At 47.6% G+C, this 18,390-nt stretch overlaps 1 protein-coding gene across 1 annotated transcript; it reads right to left on the bottom strand.

The window, feature by feature from the left end:
- Positions 1–1,121: 1,121 nt before the first annotated feature.
- Positions 1,122–14,649, bottom strand: CUNH4orf54 (chromosome unknown C4orf54 homolog). The gene is made up of 2 exons (XM_041651030.1): positions 9,214–14,649; positions 1,122–1,324 (listed from the first exon to the last, which is right to left on the bottom strand). The coding sequence occupies exon 1, from the start codon at positions 14,647–14,649 to the stop codon at positions 9,250–9,252; it is 5,400 nt and encodes a 1,799-aa protein (XP_041506964.1). The 3' UTR covers positions 1,122–1,324; positions 9,214–9,249.
- Between the last annotated feature and the right edge of the window lie 3,741 nt (positions 14,650–18,390).

Consider the following 18,390-nt stretch of genomic DNA (forward strand, 5'->3'; position numbering starts at 1 on the left):
AGCCAGCTGGCCTGAAAAAAATGCTAAAGTTCTGAGGTGAATCTGCTATGAGGAAGAAATCATGCTTTCCTAAACATGGCCCAAAGGCTTCTTCCATTCCAGAGATCATGCTTCATAGCACATGTCTCGGAGATGAAGCTTTATTTCACAGCTGTTGGCCAGTGACTGAGGGGTCAAAGCCACTGCTCTTGCCTCAAATCTTGCTCTTTATCTAAAAGAACTGAATTTTTAGAACTTGTTTTTTCCCCTTTAAGGGTGGCCCTCGAAGTGACATTGAATCTGTTTGGTTTTGAGTCTGGATTAAAAAACAAAAGCGTAATTACAAAGTAGTAAAATTGTGAAAACCTTAGAAAATTCAGTATTATAAGGCAGCATAAAATTCTTCACGTCAAGCAACACTCTTAAGTAGAAACCAAATATAGGTCATCAAAATCAAAATGATAATTTAAAGACTTGATCAGAATGCTTTATCTTTAAACAAATGAGTGAGCAATTCCTTATGAAAGTCTTGAGAAAATACGTGGGCTTTAAAGGATTTCTAATCTAACTGATTAGAAAGTAATCAAGAAATTCTTCAGTGCATCATTTAATTGAGACATCAATTAGGACAAGCTGAATGTGTCTGCTCAGTCAGAATTGGGTTACACCTGGTCAGTAAAACATCCCAGGGGGTTGGAATCTTAATATCTGTTAAAAACCTAAAGCAAGAAGCAAGCACCGTGACTATAGATTTCTCCTTTGGGATGGCGAGGGCTGGAGGGCACCAGAGCCACTGAAGCAAAGTTCCTTCTCCAGAACTTCAGGCGGCAAATGGTAAGAGGCAGGAAGGAATCTATGAAGGAATTCACGAAAGGGGCAGGTGTGTGTGCTGCACACTTACAACGAAGGTCGGATTCTTGAGAGCCACTAATATAGTCCAAGGAACTCCAAGGTCATTTGTGATCCTATTATTAATTTGCTGATTTGGTTTGCAATAGAACCAATCAGATTCTACAGCCTGCTTTGAATGAACCATTCAAATACTCATTGTACTGTTTGCCTGGTCACACATGCAGGAGGGAAGGCAGGGATAAGAAAGCATACATCCTGTATTAAAGTATAAAAAGAAGTATTTTATGGGGAGAAACACAACCATTCAGTCATCTTAGTGAAACCGAAATAACGAAAGCTACCTCAAAAGAGAGCTGCTCAGGAAAATATACAAACTTGCACACGGGTCCTAAGAAATAAAAGTTCATAACACAACTGGTAGGTTTTCAGATGAACTGGTTGTGTTACGATGCAAATTTCAGATTAAAGAACAGTCCGCATTTCTGCCTGGCTCCTGCAAAAGAAACAGACGCAAAGAAAACACGGTCAAAGAAAAGATGGTTAATTCTGAAAGAACATTCCCCATATGCTATTTAATTATTTGGCTCATTTCCCTATAATGTGGAACTTATATTTTTCAATGTGTTTTGAAACCATGCCTCTGAAGCTACTGGTCATTGCTGGCTTCCAGAAAGGGCAACCAAGTGCAACCTGCCTTTGGAAACTGAATCGCATTCAATCAACTGTTCAAAATGACTTTAGTGCGAAAGGTTGAGTTTTTCTGAAATTGTTCACAAGGACAAAACAATATATTGTATGTGTCCCTAAAATTGGCACATAGAACTGATATTTAAGTTAAATGGCGTCCTTTGTAATTCACCATGTCAGTAATCTAATTAGATGAATGAAATGCGAGGGATTCTCGGAAAGCAAATGACCACTAACTAAATCATGTGGAATTTCTTTCTCACAGTGCGCTATTATATAAATTAGATATAGTGGTTATAACATGTAACTCAATTAAACCCATTTTAAGACAGCACTGACATTGTTCAAAAGCATTCGAGAAATTATCCCTTTCTTCTACGTTTATTAATTTTTAGTATAATCTACTAGAACTTCGCTTAAGAACCTTTTATAATGCTTAAAAGTTGATGTCCAAATGTAAGATGATTAAGACAAAAATACAATGAACAGCAAGTGATATTTGTTGAGGAGTAAGACATCTCTATCATGTGAAAACTAGCCTTGAGGAAGAAGAATCAAATAACAACTCTCTAACTGTTTGCGGTCAAGTAGCAAGGCAAGGAAGGAATACTTTAATCCTGTGACCTAGGACAAAAAGCCTGCTTAAGAACAAGATTATTAAGCCAGAGAGCTAAAATAATAATGCTTTTGCAGCGCATATGAATATATTTCAACTGTAACTTTTTGTTTCATATTTATATTGAAAAAATACATTGAGGCTAAAGGAAATGTTGGAGCATGCAGTGCCCACAATTTAGCCGTCCCCTGGAACTCACTGATACACAATTTGCTAAGCTTGATTTTCTACCTTAACTCACACAAAGCAGCAAGAGTAAACTTAATGTAATCACATGCAAAGGAGGAGTGACCCGGAGACTAAGAACGATTTGTAGTGGCATTTCCTTTGTACTTTAATAAATAAAGCTTGCATGAAGAACAGAAAATTAAAATAGCCACACTGGCCAGTCTTATAGACCAGAGAGTAGTGACACACACCCTTAATCCTAGTAGGCACAATGACACACCAGGCCAGTAGCATTACTAGCTTGCCATAGAAACCAGGCGGTAGTGGTGCATGCCTTTAACCCAGAACTAGAGAGGATCATAAAACAGGAGACAGCTCTCAGTCTCATTCTGAGGTTTCCTGGAGGCAGGGTCACCATTTCAGACTGAGGTAGAGGTAAGAGCCACTGACTGGCTGCTTTGCTTTTCTAGTCTTCAGGCTGAACCCCAATATCTGTCTCTGTGTTTTTATTATTTGTGCTCCAGTAGCTCTGGCTTGGTGCCATCCTAAGGCAAAGTTCATAAGGGCTCCTTGAGCAGAGTGGAAGGGTGCCAATAGGAGGAGGGGAAAAGGAGGGAGGAAGAAGAGGAGACTCCGCTTCAAGATGGCAGCCAACTGAGACAGTCTCCTAGGATCATATTTAAGGATCATTAATCTAGATAATACTTTGTGGATATCCATAAGGCATTTTTTTCTGCTTCTATTAATTTTAGAGAAATTTTGTTTGAAAATTTGAAAGTATTGATCTAATTCTTATTGAGAGTGATATAATAATAATTAGCCAATAAAACCCATCAGAGGCCTCGCAAGGGGATCCTGGGAGCAGAGATGAAGGGTTAGTTATACCGCATAAGCAGGGGCTCTCCCCAAGTGCCTTCCCAGGAGTTTAGACCTGGAACACTGACAGCATTCAGCAGGGATTCAGCGTGGACTTCCCCTCGGTCTTCCCAGTCTGGTGATCAGACAGAGAGGAAAATCACCACTGGCCGTTGGCAGGCTGGACCCAGAGCTTTATAACATGCTGGAAAGCTCTGAGGGATACTAGAATGCCCTGGCACCCAGCCAACCTGCCTGGAGACCAGCCAGCTCTGAGGGGACTGCAGAGCTGTGGGTACTATCTCCTATCTGGGATAGCTCTCTGTGCATAAATCCCTGACTCCTCCCTGGGCCAGTGAAACAATAGGGCTGTTTCCTCCTCTGTCAAGGGCCTGAGGGAAATTTGCTGGTTACTACATGCCATGTTCTTTGAGGTGAGTTGACAGTTCCATCTTTACAACATTGCCAAGCTTATTTCCATTTTACAGATAGGGAAATGAGGCTCAACGTGTGTATAGCAGGGGCCTGGACCAGTGAGTAAGGATCCCACAGTCTGGGTCCTAGCTGTCTGACTTTATGTGTACCTCTGCTCTGGTCACGGTCACATACTTCCCCTTCAACCAAAGGGTTCCAACCCATTTGCATCCCTGGGGAGGGGGTACCCTCACATGCACATCCCACACCTCTCCTCTCCCAAACTATCTCGTCACTGAGGACATAACCTCCAGTCCAGCATTGCTGATATGGCTCAGGTTCTCTTTGTAACATAGAATGATCTGGCTAGATTTTTGTTTTGACATGAGAAAAACTCATATAGAAGTTTGATATATATTGGATATATCAGACTTCAACTTATTCCCTTCTCCCTGCCTTTCTTGGCCCTTTCCTCAAACTCAGCACACACATGCACACACAAACACACACACACACGCATACACACACAACACATACACACAGAGACACACCACACATATAGTCTCTCTCTCTCTCTCTCTCTCTCTCTCTCTTTCTCTCTTTTTCTCTCCATGCTAGTGAAATAACTAGAAGACTCAAATTTCTCTAGGATACAACTTTCATTTCCCACCTGACTGAACAGAAGTTTGAAAAACTAGCACCAGGGCGGCCAGCCTAGCCATATTCTGCCGTCCTCTCAGAGGACACAAACAGCGCGTAATGAATTCATTACTAAGCTTACTGGCCAAGAGACAAAATAAAGATACTGAAAATTTTCAGATAGGCTAAGTTTTGCACAAAGGGTCAGATAGGGGAAGGGGAATATTTCATAACAAAGAAAAATGGAGGTTAAAAAGTAAGAGAACCAGGCAAGTGAGGATCTTCTGTAAATGGGCAAACATGGGCTTCAGATGGCCCGGACTTCATTTACTATGAATTGAGATAATTGATGTCTTCATTTGCCCAGCAAGGGTTAAGAAAGTATCTACTTATGCTATGGAATAATTCTTTTGTATACTGTGAAGATGTGCTGCTCTCAATGTTAATAAAAACCTGGCTGATGGCTAGGCAGGATTTTCAGGGCAGAGAGAATGCTGGGAAGAAGAGGGGTGGAGTCTCAGGAGTCACTGAGCAAGCAGGATGGGAAGTATACAGATGAGGTAAATGAGCCTGGGGCAGCACAGAGATTCTTAGAAGTGGATTAATTTAAGTTACACGAGCTAGCTGAAAATGAGCCTAAGCTATCGGCTGAGCGGTTATAATTAATACTAAGTCTCTGCGGTTATTTGGGGAGTGATTGGTGGGACATTGCTGCTCGGCAGTCTAGATGGAAGAGTCTACCTACGTACTTGTTTGAGGAAGCCAGTGACAAGAGACCATGTTGTGGTGAGGAAGAAAATATAAAGGTAAACAGAGCACAACGGTAAGCACAGTGCTTGGGAGGCAGAGGCCGAAGAAACAGGGATTTGAGGTTACTTCAGATGAGTTTGAGGCCAGCCTTGGCTAAGATGTGTGTGTATGTACAATGAACTTTGGAGAAAGGTACGAGAAAAAGCTAGAGGAAAGATTAATTCTATGAAAAGGGAGAAAGGTCAATTAAAATAAAGGACATTAAGAATAGTATAGAGCTGGGTGGTGGTGGTACACACTTTAACCTCAGCACTTGCGAAGCAGAGGCAGGTGGATTTCTGTGAATTCAAGTCCAGCCTGGTCTATGGAGATAGTTCCAGGACAGCCAGGGCTACACAGAGAATCCCTGTCCCCAAAAACAAGACAACAACAACAACAACAATAAAAGATAGAACGAAACTCTAGCTATATACAATAATTGGAAGAGGGAGCCACAACCATGTTGGGGGAGGGGAACAGAAATAAACCATTGGTTGTGGGGTGTAAATATGGGAGTAACTGAAAATGAAGCGTGGAGTTTACAGCGGCTCAGCAACTGGAAACTGAAGTATGTTCTGGGGAGAGAGCTGGCAAGGCTACCCAGCCCTGCACTTTAAGCTATTTGCTCTGTAATAAGAACAAAACCCTGAAAAGAGTAAGGACATGGGCTTATATAGAGATGTGTGTGGTAGGCTGTTAAAGTCAATTGAGTTGACAAAGGGAAGGAAAGGCTAACAAGGACACAATTAACAAAGGGCCCAGAATAACTTCTCAGAGAGCAAGCAAACCCTAGAGCAGACACCCAGGAGGCTATCAAAATGTCCTTAGAGAGAAAGAAAGGATGGAGATGGGAAAGATACTGATTTGAATGTCCAGGGTGCAAGCCAAGCCTTTCATAGAAGGGACGGTAGCTGAGGAAGAATCACCTAACTTCTCAGTTTTGATACAAATGGAACCAGGTTTGATGGTCTCAGAACTCCTTTGGGCCCACTCAGAATACACCATGAAGGTGGGTGTTGAAAATGGCTCCCCCTGAATCCAGATTTCTTTTTCCTTTTTAGTTGCTGACATATGAGGCTCCCTCTATTCGTAGGGTAGAAATAACCCCAGAAGTAAAGAGAAAAGAAAGGTCATGAAACTTGCTCAGAAATGAAGAAATAAGCCTTGCAGAAAAACAAGGGGCATTCAATTAAAACAAAATCTTTGCCATTCTCAAAGGTTGGACCCTAGGTGGCAGGTTTAACGTTGATTAAAGTTTTGTTCAAGTAACTTAACAAAACAAAAACACTCTCACACACACAACATCTAAAGAAACAAAGTGCTGACAATTTACAGTGCTTTGTGGGCTGGCATGAAAGCCCCCACAGCAAAAAAAAAAAAAAAAAAAAAAAAAACAGAGGAAATTAGAAGAAGAAAAAAGGGGAAACTCGTAATGGAACACCCAGAAACAGAACTGGTTGCTTTTACACTCAGGCTACACAAGGGCTGCTAAAAATAGACAACGAGGCTGTCTTTGAGCTGAAAGGAACCTTATGGAACGCTGGAACATCAGTGTAGAAGGGGAACGCTGTCTCGTTGTGTTGGAATATATGTTCCTGACTTGCGGGGTGACAGCACACAGTGGCTGCAGGGTGCACGCATGGAATTCATCCTCAGTGACTGATTTCCTGAAAAATCCGTATGGAATAAGCATCCCCCAAAGTAAACGGAGACATCAGTAGTCTACCTACCAGATGTCAGCAGGCAGTTAGCCACAGATGTTCTCTCCCTTAGCTCTGCGCTCTCCTCTGCCTCCTCCCTTTAGGGTAAGGGCCAGCCCCTACACTCTTCTCTCTCGCCCTTTGGACATTTCAGCGAAAATCTCTAAGTCTAGTTTACCTGTTGGTGGGTTTGCTACTATAATTGGATCAAATCCCTTATGTTTGGAACTGAAATCACATGCCGAGACTTCACTCAGGAAAACCAATAGGGGCTTTGGACTGTTTGAGCTCTGTTTTCCCAAACTGTCAAAAGAATTAGCCCCCGCTTTTTAAAATCTGACTTTTCATTGGAAAGTATAATGTGGAGTTCTGAAGACCTTTAATTCATAGCTACGTTTGGCCTGCTAGATTTCTGCCGGTACACGCATAAAAGCGCACCCTTGATTCCCAACTCCTCTGCTTAAATCAAAACCAACATCCTTCTTCCTTTCTTTAGGGCTCCTTGCTTCCAGCGAGGGTAGGAATAAATTCAAGGCTACAGTTTGGCTCTCGAGACGCAAAAGTCAGATTTCTGCCTGTGTCTGGTGGAAACAGCATCACACTAAACCAAAGAAAGGTCAAAGGTAACTGCTAAGAGGACCCCATGGGAGGAAGGAACCACTGTGCAACCTCCTGGGCACCCGGCACCTCCAAAGCTCTGCAGACTCCTCGGTGATTAGCTGATCCAAAACAGCCCTAGGTAAACACAGCATCTGTGCAGGGAATCAAAGTGCTGTCCCTATAAGATAGCATATCTGCAAAGCTAATCCTCCTCTCTGAGTCTCCCCTGCAGGCCCACTCGGGTTCCCTCTGTGTTCCCTACCCCGCCCCTCTTTGTTGGTGGTCATCATACAGCTCAGGGCCTGTGGCAGCCTCTCAGAGAGGAACAACCCAAACACTCTTGTCTCTAGGTTGCTACTAGAGCAGAGTTCGTGTTTTCGCTTGACTTCTTAGCAGAAGTCCAATAATGTGAACCTATGCCGTGTTTTCTTATCTTGGAAGACACTTTGCAGCAATACACTGTCCTAGCAACTGACATTCTGATACACATAGAATGACAGATATTTATGTCCCCAAGCTGGTAGTATGGTCTGTTTACCTTAGGTGCATGAATAAGCATTTCATACACACACACACACACACACACACACACACACACATACACACGCGCGCACGCATGCATGCACACAAAGCACACACACAGAGGCTTGGGGGAGTGATGACTGTCCCCTCTTGAGATAACATGGGAATCTTAGAGTGTCTGTCATTCCCTTATCTCAGTCCCCCTTTTCCTTTTCATTCAATGTGACTTTTCCCAGGAAATGAAAATCCTGGGGACATAAAATCTCAACCCTGCCTGCTTTGAAGGGCAAAGATTATCCCAGACAAGCCTGCCTGCAGCTCAGACACCCACCGTGTGCCCCTGCCGGGAGGTGTCTTCACTCTGTTTTCTGTGCTTGACCTGAAGTGTCCTGGTTCCAGCCACCCACATTCATGCCACCTATCAAGTTCCACGGACTGTATTTCTAGCAGAAATCCCTGCCTGTGAGCGCAGATCAGGCTAGGTGTCAGTAACGGCTTCTCTCTGCTTCCCTTTGCAGCGCGGGAGTTGTTCATTTTCAAAGGGAGCAATGCAGATGTAATGGTGCTTATGGGAATCGGAATTAGCTTTGGAGCGGGGTGGGTTCAGTCCGATCAGTACAGCAGGAAATACAACAGATCTATCCAACTTTGGCTCCACAATCTCTCACCCTCTTGTGAAGGTCAGACTGTGTGTGTGTGAGAGTGTGTGTGTGTGTGTGTGTGTGCGTGTGTACACGCTCATGTTGTATATCTACCCACACATGAGACACATTAACAACCCTAAGAAAAGAATTCTGATCATTTGGAAACTCAAAAACAAGAACTTAAAAAAAAAAAGTAGTGTTTTAGTGTAAGACATTTCAAGAGGAAGACGTGAAAGACGGGAGGAAGGGATTTTTGTTGACTTTAGAAAACATCCATTTTAAACTCTTCTTTCTTACTAGGAAGCAAACAGGTTAAATTTGTTTCTGGTGACCTGAAGTGGGTTATCTGTCTCCCCAGGAGGCCAGGAACAAAGAAATAGCCTTGTTCCACCAAATCTAGATCAGACTTTCATTTCTTTCTCCTTCCAACCTTGACTAAAACAAAGGCCAAGAGACATTTTGGGAGTTCATTTTCCTGTCATTCTCTAGTGGGACAAACATCAGGCAACTTGCAAAGGTCAAAGGGCTGGCTATCAATGGCAGATTGAGGGGTAAGGAGAGGAGGCAATTATGGAAAATAAATTCGTTCCTTCATTATCAGATGGAGTTTAGTCTCCTTTTCCCAGAATTCCCACAGAATTTCCCAGAATTCTACAGACAGCCACTGTAACTCTCCCACACCCAATACAAGGACACCAATGGTCCTTCTTCTCGTATCAGGACCCTTAGAGTAAGATTCATCACTCACCAGGAGCTGTTCCGCTCTGCCGTCCTGGGTCTCTTGTCATCTGTGTTCCACCACGAAGCTCATGGTGGTGCCGTCAAAGGAAGGGGGAGCGATGATCCGTGGCCCCAAGGGCTGTGAGGCGATGCTGATGACAGGTTTGCCGTGGAGCTGGGCGAAGCCCTTGGCCCCCACAAGCTGGGGTGTGGCTGCCGGGGCGGAGGAGGAAGAGGAGGCAGGGGACTGACCAGAGGCCATGAAGTACGGGGCTTCGGTAAACGTGGCAGCTGTCTCTTTGCTGGGGGTCTCTGCTGCCACGGAGAGGTCACCGCCTCCTGCAGTGTGAGCGATGGGTGTGGGCTGCAGGGCATTGGGGGGTAGCACTGTGGGCAGAAATCCGGGATAGATCATATAGGTGGGCCCGTAAGCCCCAGGACTCAGGGCTAGAGGAGGTACAGGAAGGGACATGGGTGCCACAGGTTGTTGTTGGGAGGTCATGGGCACGTCCACATATTGACCTGTCTCAGGGTCAAACAACCTCCGGGTCATGGGTTGAACGGGCGTGTCCACCAGATAATACTGCCCGGTGGTTACATCAAGGAGCATCTTGCGCTGGGTCTGCTGGGGTGGTGGCTGCTGAAAGGGGTCTGTGGGAACTGTGGCTGGGCCTGCAGGGGCTGGGGCTGCCATCCCGGGTGGCGAGAAACAGAGGACCTGTGGCTGGGCCCCCTGCAGAGTGAAGGGCAAAGCCTGCTGGTGGTAGACCGCTGTGGCCGTGGGCATATGCTCGGGGCTCTGCGGCCCTGTCGGGGCAGCCACTGTTTCTCGGTGGTTGTCAGGTTTGGTACGCCAAGCTGGCTTACTGGCTCCGCTGATATGAGAGCCTTTGGAGTTACTGGGGACCTGACTGCGGGCACTCAGCGGAGGCAAGCTGCAAAGAGTGGCAGCTGAGGAGCTGGGAGGCCCATCTCTGGAAGCCCCAGGCCTGCTGAGCAGCTCTCCTGAAGCAGAGCTTCCTTTAAGGGGGATGGTTAGGTAATTCTCACAGGCATTATTGCTCTTCTCCAAACTGATTGCAGCTTTCCTGTTGGTGACCTCATCGGGAGGTGCTCGGGTGGCTGGGGAGATCTTGAGGGAGCTGAGTCCCTGGGATTTGATGCCCTTGCCTGTTGAAAGGCTCTCTGGAGAAGGCCCCTGTGGGAATTTGCCCGCAACACCCCCGGTTTTTTGAGCGCTGCTAGCACTCACCGTGAACACGTTCCGGTTGCTGGGGAGTGGGGGGAGGGGCTGCAAAGGTTGAGTTCTTTCCACGTCCTTGTGGACTGGGGGAATATAGAGAGACCTGGGCCTTTCTCTGGCCATGTTCTCAAAGGCAGCTGCCCGCGCAGACACGCTCTCCGTGCTGGGGTTAGAGTTTCTTCTCTGCAGACGTTCTATGGGGCCCCCTCTCAGGACCACGCCACCTCTGTGTCCCGTGTCTCGTTCTTCCATCTGCCCCAACTGCTTAGTCAGCTTGTCAGGGTCTCCTTCAGGTCCAGTGACCCCTTCCCTCTCCTCGCTGGCAATGAGGGACAGGACGTGGCTGTCAGCCATCATGGGCAAAGGGTCACTTTTGCGTTTCCATTCATTCCGGTTGAAGCTATACAGCTCTTCCATGGACCTGACTGCTGCTGTTAGCTTCTCCAAGGCATTTCGAGCTGGCTTCGGTGCCTTCCCTTCCTCCTTGATGTCTTCCTCTTTGGTTTTCTCTGGGGTCCTCTGAGCCTTGGAGACAATCTTGAGCACAGGCAGGTAAGAGCCCTGCTCGGATTTATTGGGGGCAATGGTGGCCACGGGCAGCCTGCCAGATGCCCTGTGAACCAAGACAGTCCCTTCTGGGGAGGAGTTCAAGACCCTACTGCCACTGCCCGCTTTGCCCACACCTTCCCTGGCCTCTCGGTCCACACCGTCTTCTCTTGGATTCACAACCGCCTGGCACGTGATCACCATAGGGGACAGGGACCTAGATCCTCCAGCGGCTGCAGCCAGCTGCCTGGGCTTGGACCCCGTCAACCCCTGCTCCGGGGTGACGCTGCCCTTGTCACTGCTGTCCCCTGACCCTTTGATCAGTTTCCTGACATCTCTCACCTGGTGGAGAGGTCCTTGGGCCTTGGATTTGTCTCTAACATCTCTTACCTGGAACTGGGGCACTTTTTCCAGATTGTCCCCACCACGGAAGAGTTTCTGCTGGGTCCTGCTGTTGTCCTCAATGGTCTTAAAGAGGTTCGAGTTGCTGCCACTAGCCAGTTTAGGCGTGAGCAACTTGGCAATGTTGAAGTCTGAGCTTGGCTGTTGTACACTCCCCAGCCGGATCTTGATTTCTGGAGCCTTGGGCCTGATCACTGCCATAGAGGTGGCCTGGGCAGCAGCAGGGTACTTGGTGGCCTGCTTCTCTGGCTGTTTGTCCTTGGGCGTCTGCTGGATGTTGGGCACAAAGAGGCGAGACATGATGGTAGATTTGCTGGCAGAGATCTCCCCAAGATCAGCCTTCCAGTCCCCACCTTTGGGGAGCTTCAGCTTCCCAATGGGGGCTTTCTCCTCCAACTTCTCTGCCTCTTTCTCCTTCCATGTCCGGAAGGCGCTGTTCTGACTCCGGAGAAAGATGCCCTTCACAGTCTCGGAAGCACTCTTTTTAATTTCACACACTTCTGTGTGTCCATCAGAGGCATTCCGGCTGGGGCCAGCGTTGCTCTCTCTAGGAGTACTGGCTTTGAAAACAGGGGACTTAGAACCTACGACAGACCCTTCTCCACCTACATCAGACACGCTGACCACCGTGTACTCGGAACTCGCCTCGGAATGACGCGAGCTCTGCCTCTGCAGACCCCTCTCCCAGGGCTTCTCGGCCCCAGGAGTTCCTTCTGTCTCCTTAGAGGTGCTGGGGGCGCTGCGGCGCGACGTGTTGGTCACTTCTGTCTCCTTAGAGGTACTGTTCCGGCGCGATGTATCGGTGACTTCTCCTCTCTCCATCTTGAACTCATGTTCTCGCTGCATTTTCTTGGAAATGACATTTTTGAGCAGACTTGAAGCAAATTTGGACTTCTTCTGGGGGCCGTCACTGCGAGAGGCAGGCTTGCTACCCTCAGATGTCTCGGACCCATCATCTGTGTACACCGACCCTGGGCCTTTGTTGGAGCCTTTGCTGGTTCTGCAGGGCCCAGTGGCTGAGCTGGCTTTGCTCTCACTTCGTAGATTGAGGGGCTCCAGAAGTGTGACAACCCGGGAGCCAGTTTGGACCTGTTTCTGGAAGCACAGGGGTGTCTCCACATGCTTGATTTCTCCCTCAACTTTGCTGACCACAAACTCCAAGGCTTTGGTTTGGGACTTCTTGGCCTGGAGGTAGATCTGGTCTGCAGTTGCTCGGGGGCCACCACCCTTCCTCAGACCTGCAGCCACAGAGGCGGCACTGCTTCTCAGCAGGCTCTGTTCCACCCTGGCTCCGACACCTCCACATTTTAAGTCCAGGAAAGTTGACCATCGTCCAAAGCCCACTTCAGAGAGCGTGGCGGAGGATTCTCGGGAGCTGATGTTGAGAGCCTCAAAGTAGGGGTAAGCGAGGCTCCGGAAGGCCCTGGAAGTCAGGTTCCTCACCTCTTTGTCTGCATCGTCCAGCTCGCTCACTGCACTGGAGGCTCCGCTGGAGTAATCCACCAGCTCCTTGGCCCGAATGGCCCCGCACCTGGTTTGCAGTCGAGCTGGGACTGCAATGAATTTCTTTGCATGGTCCTGAGCCACGGCTGCAGCCGAATTTTGCTTCTGTGAACTTGAATTGTGTTCAGCAGTCGTAGAGACGCGGAGACTCATGTCGCCTTCATGCTTGGCAGCGTAAATAATGTTTTGCTTTGCACGCACGTTGCTAGGCTCATTTATAGCCCGGGAAGTTGGCTTGATTGATAGGAGGATCTGGCTTGCTGCACTCCTACAGCTGCTTGCTGCAGTGGCCGATGCCCCTGAGGCTGCCTCCCGGAGCTCCAGTAAAGGCTCAGGTGGAGTGGCAGTGCCAGGTCCAGTGGGTGGGGAAACAGTGTCACTGTCAGAGGGGCCGCTGCCCACTTCTGTGCTGCTGGTGTCCCGACCACTGCTGCCTGCACTAGGGCGAGCCAGGTCACTGCTGATGGGGCTGGGAGTCCGAGTGGTGTTGGTGCTCGGCGTGGTGCTGGCGTAACAGCTGTTGTCATCCTCTTCTTCGGTGGTGATGTCTCCTGGGGTCTCATCACTGCCACCAAAGGAAGCATAGTCCACGAACGAGTAGATCACGTTGTTGTCCTCGAAATCCCAGCGAGAAGCCAGCCCCACATCGAAATCCATGCCCTGCTCTACCTCACTCAGCTGGATCTCATGGGTGGTGATGTAGTGTGTGTCCTCATTCTTCAGGGGGTCCCTCTTGCCCTGCGACTTGGTAATTATGTCCTTGCACTCTGTTCCATCACTGACCCCTCCTCCTCTATCCTCCCTCGCTCCCACCCCTTCCCCTGCTTCTCCTTTGTGTTGTTGGCAGCTCATTTCCGGCTCACTCTCAAAGCCTAAAGATGAAGAGGAGGTGGCCAGGACCCCCAGTAACTTGGTGGGATCATCCGTTTTGGAAAGGCCATCGTCTTCTGCTCTGTTTACCGGGGAGGAGGAGGAAGATGAGAAGTCATTCTCACCAGTCTGGGAGCTGGGGCATTGGGAAGAAGCAGGACTCTTCCTAGGGCTTGGAACCTCCCTGGCACCGCTGCTGGGTTCATCCTGGGCTTTTGTCTTTGGGCTCCCGGAGGCCTGCTCTTTAGGGCAGTGTTCCAGTAGTTGAGTGGTCTGGGGGCTCTCCCTTTGGACTTCGGCTGAAGCACACATCTCCACATACTTGGCTTCAGGCTGGGCTGAGTCTGAAGGCTCAGAAAGCAGCGGCAGCTGCTGCCTGGGCTCCGGGTTGTCTTGAGCTTGGCTCAACTGGTCCTCCGCAGGCGTCAGTCTGGTCTGAGGGTTCATGTCGGAAGTACCGCCTTCCATTCTGAGCCCTTGCCCGGGTTTCAGTGACAAGAAGAGACAGTGGTGAGCTCTGGGGCTGTCCTGGGTCCCACTCTGGTCCTGGAGGGGCCGCAGAGTGGCCTGAAACAGGTTCCCACGTGCCTTTGGGGCTGGCCCCAAAGCTGTAGGTACCACTGCTACAGCTGCCACCACCGCCCAGTGCTTCAGCCCCTGTGGTGGGGCCTCGGCAAGCCAGACTGCGGTGGGAGGGCTCCCAAGACGGGCAGCAGAAGTGGTCCGTAGCCAGGGGGCTGCGGCTCTGGCCGCGATTGTGGCCAGGGTCCTGCTGCCGAGCGGTCCTGTCCAGTTGCTTGTCTGGCACCGTCTGTGGCTGGGGGTCTGAATGCCATCAGCCAGCGAAGAAGCTGCATCTGGAGGTCGACGCCGGGTCTGCCAGAAATGAACGGAAAGCATGTGCTGCGTCTGGTGCAGCCTTGTCGCTTTCCTGGATGGGGAGGTAGAGGGTCACGTCATTCCAGAAATATTTTTAGTGTCCGTTCCCTCCATATCGAAACTACACTTGAGGGTAAAAGGAAGAGGCTGTGAAGAACCGAGGGAGAGGAGGTGGGGTGGGAAAGGAATGCGGCTTCTAATTCAAATCCACCAAATGTTCATTGTAATCTGTTTTAGAGCTGTCTAGCAAGTACACAATTACCCTTCACTGGCTGCCATCTTTCTCCAGCCTCTGATTAAATGAATTTTCTCTCCTTGTTCAAAATTCAAATTTTGCACTACACTTCAAATCAATTAAGGAAACGCCAGAAATATTCTGAGTCCCCCTTGTGCATATGGTAATTTTATATTTGCCTCATTTGCATGCTCTTTCTGTCCCATGAGTGACAGTAATGAAAGTTTTCACAGGACCAGAATTTTTTTTCAGCTGCCTTTCTTTTGGCCAAACTTAAATTCTGTGGAATGTGACCTTCTTGTTTGAAAATGGGGGAACCCTTCTAGGATCCTTACTGTGCTGATTCAAAGCTAAAAGGGGAAATTTTCCGAGATCTAAAACCTCCTTAAATACACTTGGAGCTACCGGCACTCTGAAGAAACACGGGAGGACAATATGGACACTGTTTCAAGTCGCTATAGTATCTACTCAAGCTAACCCCAGGACAAGACAATAAGCCCCGTTAAATATAACCTGAGCTGCTGCTTAGTGATTGGGCTCCCCTGGCTGTGTGCCAGGCCTGCAGGGCACAGAGTCAAAAGGCAGGGAAGAACAACAAATATGCTTACCCTTCTTGAGTACAGTGCAGCTCAGAGGGAGGTTCAGAGGGGAAATGTGAGCCGGTGGCATGCCCCATGAAACGCAGCCAAGATCCCAGTTCACCAGCTCTGAGATACAGCCATTCCAAACAAGTCAAGGGTTGTGCAGGCAGATTTGCCAAGGAAACCCAAGCCAGGGGTCTGGGCTAGCAACCTATGGGGCAATTCCCTGGGCACAGTCCATGGAGAACCACAACTTGGTTTTGGCGAGATCTGGCCCTCATCACCTGCCAGGCCCAGTTCCACCGCTATACATAGTCTGTGTGTCACTTATGCCGATTGGATAAAGTCCTATTTTAAACATGCACATTTGTGGGAAACGAAAATAACACCGTCAAGCATCCCCTTTGGACATGAATGCCACCCCCACACTGAAGACTGTTCCTTCCTCTGAGTAGGCTTGCGGGTAGGTAGGAGGTAGGCACCCCTAACAACTGCAGCTTCTACCTTCTCCCCTATTGGGATGCAGGCATCCCAGCGCACAGTCTCCTTGGACAAGCCCTCCTCGCTACCACTAAAACATGAACAGGAGAGTCTGAGTGCATCAAGAATAAAATTATAAAAATAAAATCATATCTCACAGGAGAAAAAAAAGAAATACCTTCCAAATCTTAGTATCTTAATTAATGAGCACAATAACTAGGGACATTTTAATTTGTGCATATATACGTATATAACATTCTGGTTTCTCTGTGTAGCTCCGGCAGTCCTCAGTCTCTCTCTCTCTCTTGACCAGGCTGGCCTCAAAGTCACAGGGATCTGCCTGCCTCTGCCTCCCAGGTGCTGGGATTAAATGCGTGTGCCACCACTGTGGTGCAATTTATGCATATATTAATAACTGAATCCTGTTTAGAACATGATGAGTTAAGTACAGTTACTGTACTGATTTTATAGATGGGAAAACTGAGACCCAGAGATGGGACAGAATTCAAACGACCAGATATTAAGTCTGCATGACCACAAAGAAACCACGTAGCTGTTTGAGTTTGGTTTTTTTTTATTTCATATAATCAACCTGGGATTATATGAAAGGACCATATATTATATGGATTCAGGACCATGATCCTATTAATAAAATGGAATTAAATACAGTCACCTCTCAGGCAAGCAGCGTTTTCAGCTCTGCATTTTAAGTTTTCTTTGAGGCTGACCATGCCTCAGCCAGTGAAGCCTCAAGACAGCCCCAGGTACTATGGGCCTTGTGCTTCACAGCTGAACAAGAAGCAGAGTTTCTGCTTGTCAGGCAGTTATAATCTAAGGAGGAATAACTCCAGCACTTTCTTATGGCTCTGCCTGTGATGGCAACACAACAGATTTTTCCAAGTTTCTTCCTGTAGTTCGCAAAATATAAAACTGGAAGGTCAGGGGCATTGCGTGTGAGTTAATTCCTAATTTCTCTTCTCTTCCTTCCTTCCTTCCTTCCTTCCTTCCTATTATTTTTTTGTTCCTTTGTTTTTTTTGAGACAGGGTTTGTAGATCAGCCTCGAACTCAGAGATCCAACTGTCTCTGCCTCCTGAGCGTGGGAATTAAAGGCGTGTGTGCCACAACTGCCCAGCATAATTTCTTAGTATCCAAAGTTCCTAAAATCTCCCTCCCAAGTTCTGCTCCCTCTTTGAGCACAACCGTGGCCAAACCTCCCTGAGACTCAGACACAGCCTAGTTCTAATATAGGTACTCACCTTCAGGATATCCGCGTGGCTCCTTCTTGGCTTTCTAGGGAAACAATGCCAGTGTAGGTGGGGGGAGGAGGGGAGAAAAAGGGAAATTCCTTCATATAAAGTCAATTTCCAAAACGTTTTGTTTAAGCCAGACCACAAGGAATCCTTTTAAAAATCACGCAAGCTAAAAATCTGCAGTAGGACAGACTAGTCAAAGTAAAGAAATGTATAAATAGAAAAATAATGACCAACTTTAGGGTAAAGATAATAATTAAGAACTCCTTCATGCATTTTCTTAGAGTCCATGTATGGTCCCCTGAAGGGAATGCTCTCGAATCTGCTGCATAGTCTGGAGTCATCGGTAGCCACGGTGCCTTTTATTCTTTCATATGACTGCAATGCACTTTTTTACAGATGAACTCAGGGACTGCCTACCCAACCTCAAGTCCTGAGCACTCTGCAGTGACTAATCCTGCCAGCATTAACCCATGCTAAGCAGGCATGCTTGGGAAGCCAGGCAAGGTGTGCCGTGCCGATAACTTTAGATGGGAATTCAGAGAGCAGCAAAGGAAATGACTCAGCATCCTTATTCTCACCTCTGTGGAGAAAGTGTCTCAGCTTTCCCTGAAGGTCCTCTGAGATAGATTAGTGCATGTAAAACCTTAGCAAGAGTTTGGAAATGAAGAATGACGGCCACTCGCCAGTTGATCAAAGGATATTCTTATATTTAGGGTCCAGCCATGGTATAATATGATAACTAAGCGTACCGTTCAAGAGAAACGAACAAACAAACATGAGGAAATGCATTGCGTTAAACTTAGCCTCAGGTTAGATGCCAAATGCTTAAGCCAAACCTTCCTAGTTCCTCTGGGGTGGTACGGGAAGGGAGGGCGGTGGTGCCTTACATTCAGTTGAAGGTCTTTCCATAAAGGTGGGTATGGCTCTCAGCACACATTTAGGTGGAGAAGGCTTTTCTGCTGGCTACTGCCGAAGACCCCCGGTGTGGCCAGCCCCTTCCTCCCAGGCCCAGTAGGGACACACAAAATTAGTGCCTGAAAGAAAGCATCCTGCCCTCTTTTTTTTTTTTTTTTAACTTCCCTGAAAGTATCCAAAGGTGCCTAGTTATTGAAATAACTGCCTCACAATCATAGGACTAAAAAGAAATTATTTCTACTTTATGGATTAAAAAAGAGGGAGGCTGAATAAAACTTGTGCCTTATAAGGCTTTCA

The sequence above is a fragment of the Microtus oregoni genome, unplaced genomic scaffold (genome assembly GCF_018167655.1).
Source record: "Microtus oregoni isolate MIOR12 unplaced genomic scaffold, Mior012 000000F_ref0000247, whole genome shotgun sequence".
In the NCBI taxonomy this organism is placed as follows: Eukaryota; Metazoa; Chordata; class Mammalia; order Rodentia; family Cricetidae; genus Microtus; species Microtus oregoni.

Bases quoted from the DNA above. Each gene is read 5' to 3' on its own strand.
- CUNH4orf54 (XM_041651030.1), bottom strand. From the start codon at position 14,649: ATGCTTTCCGTTCATTTCTGGCAGACCCGGCGTCGACCTCCAGATGCA.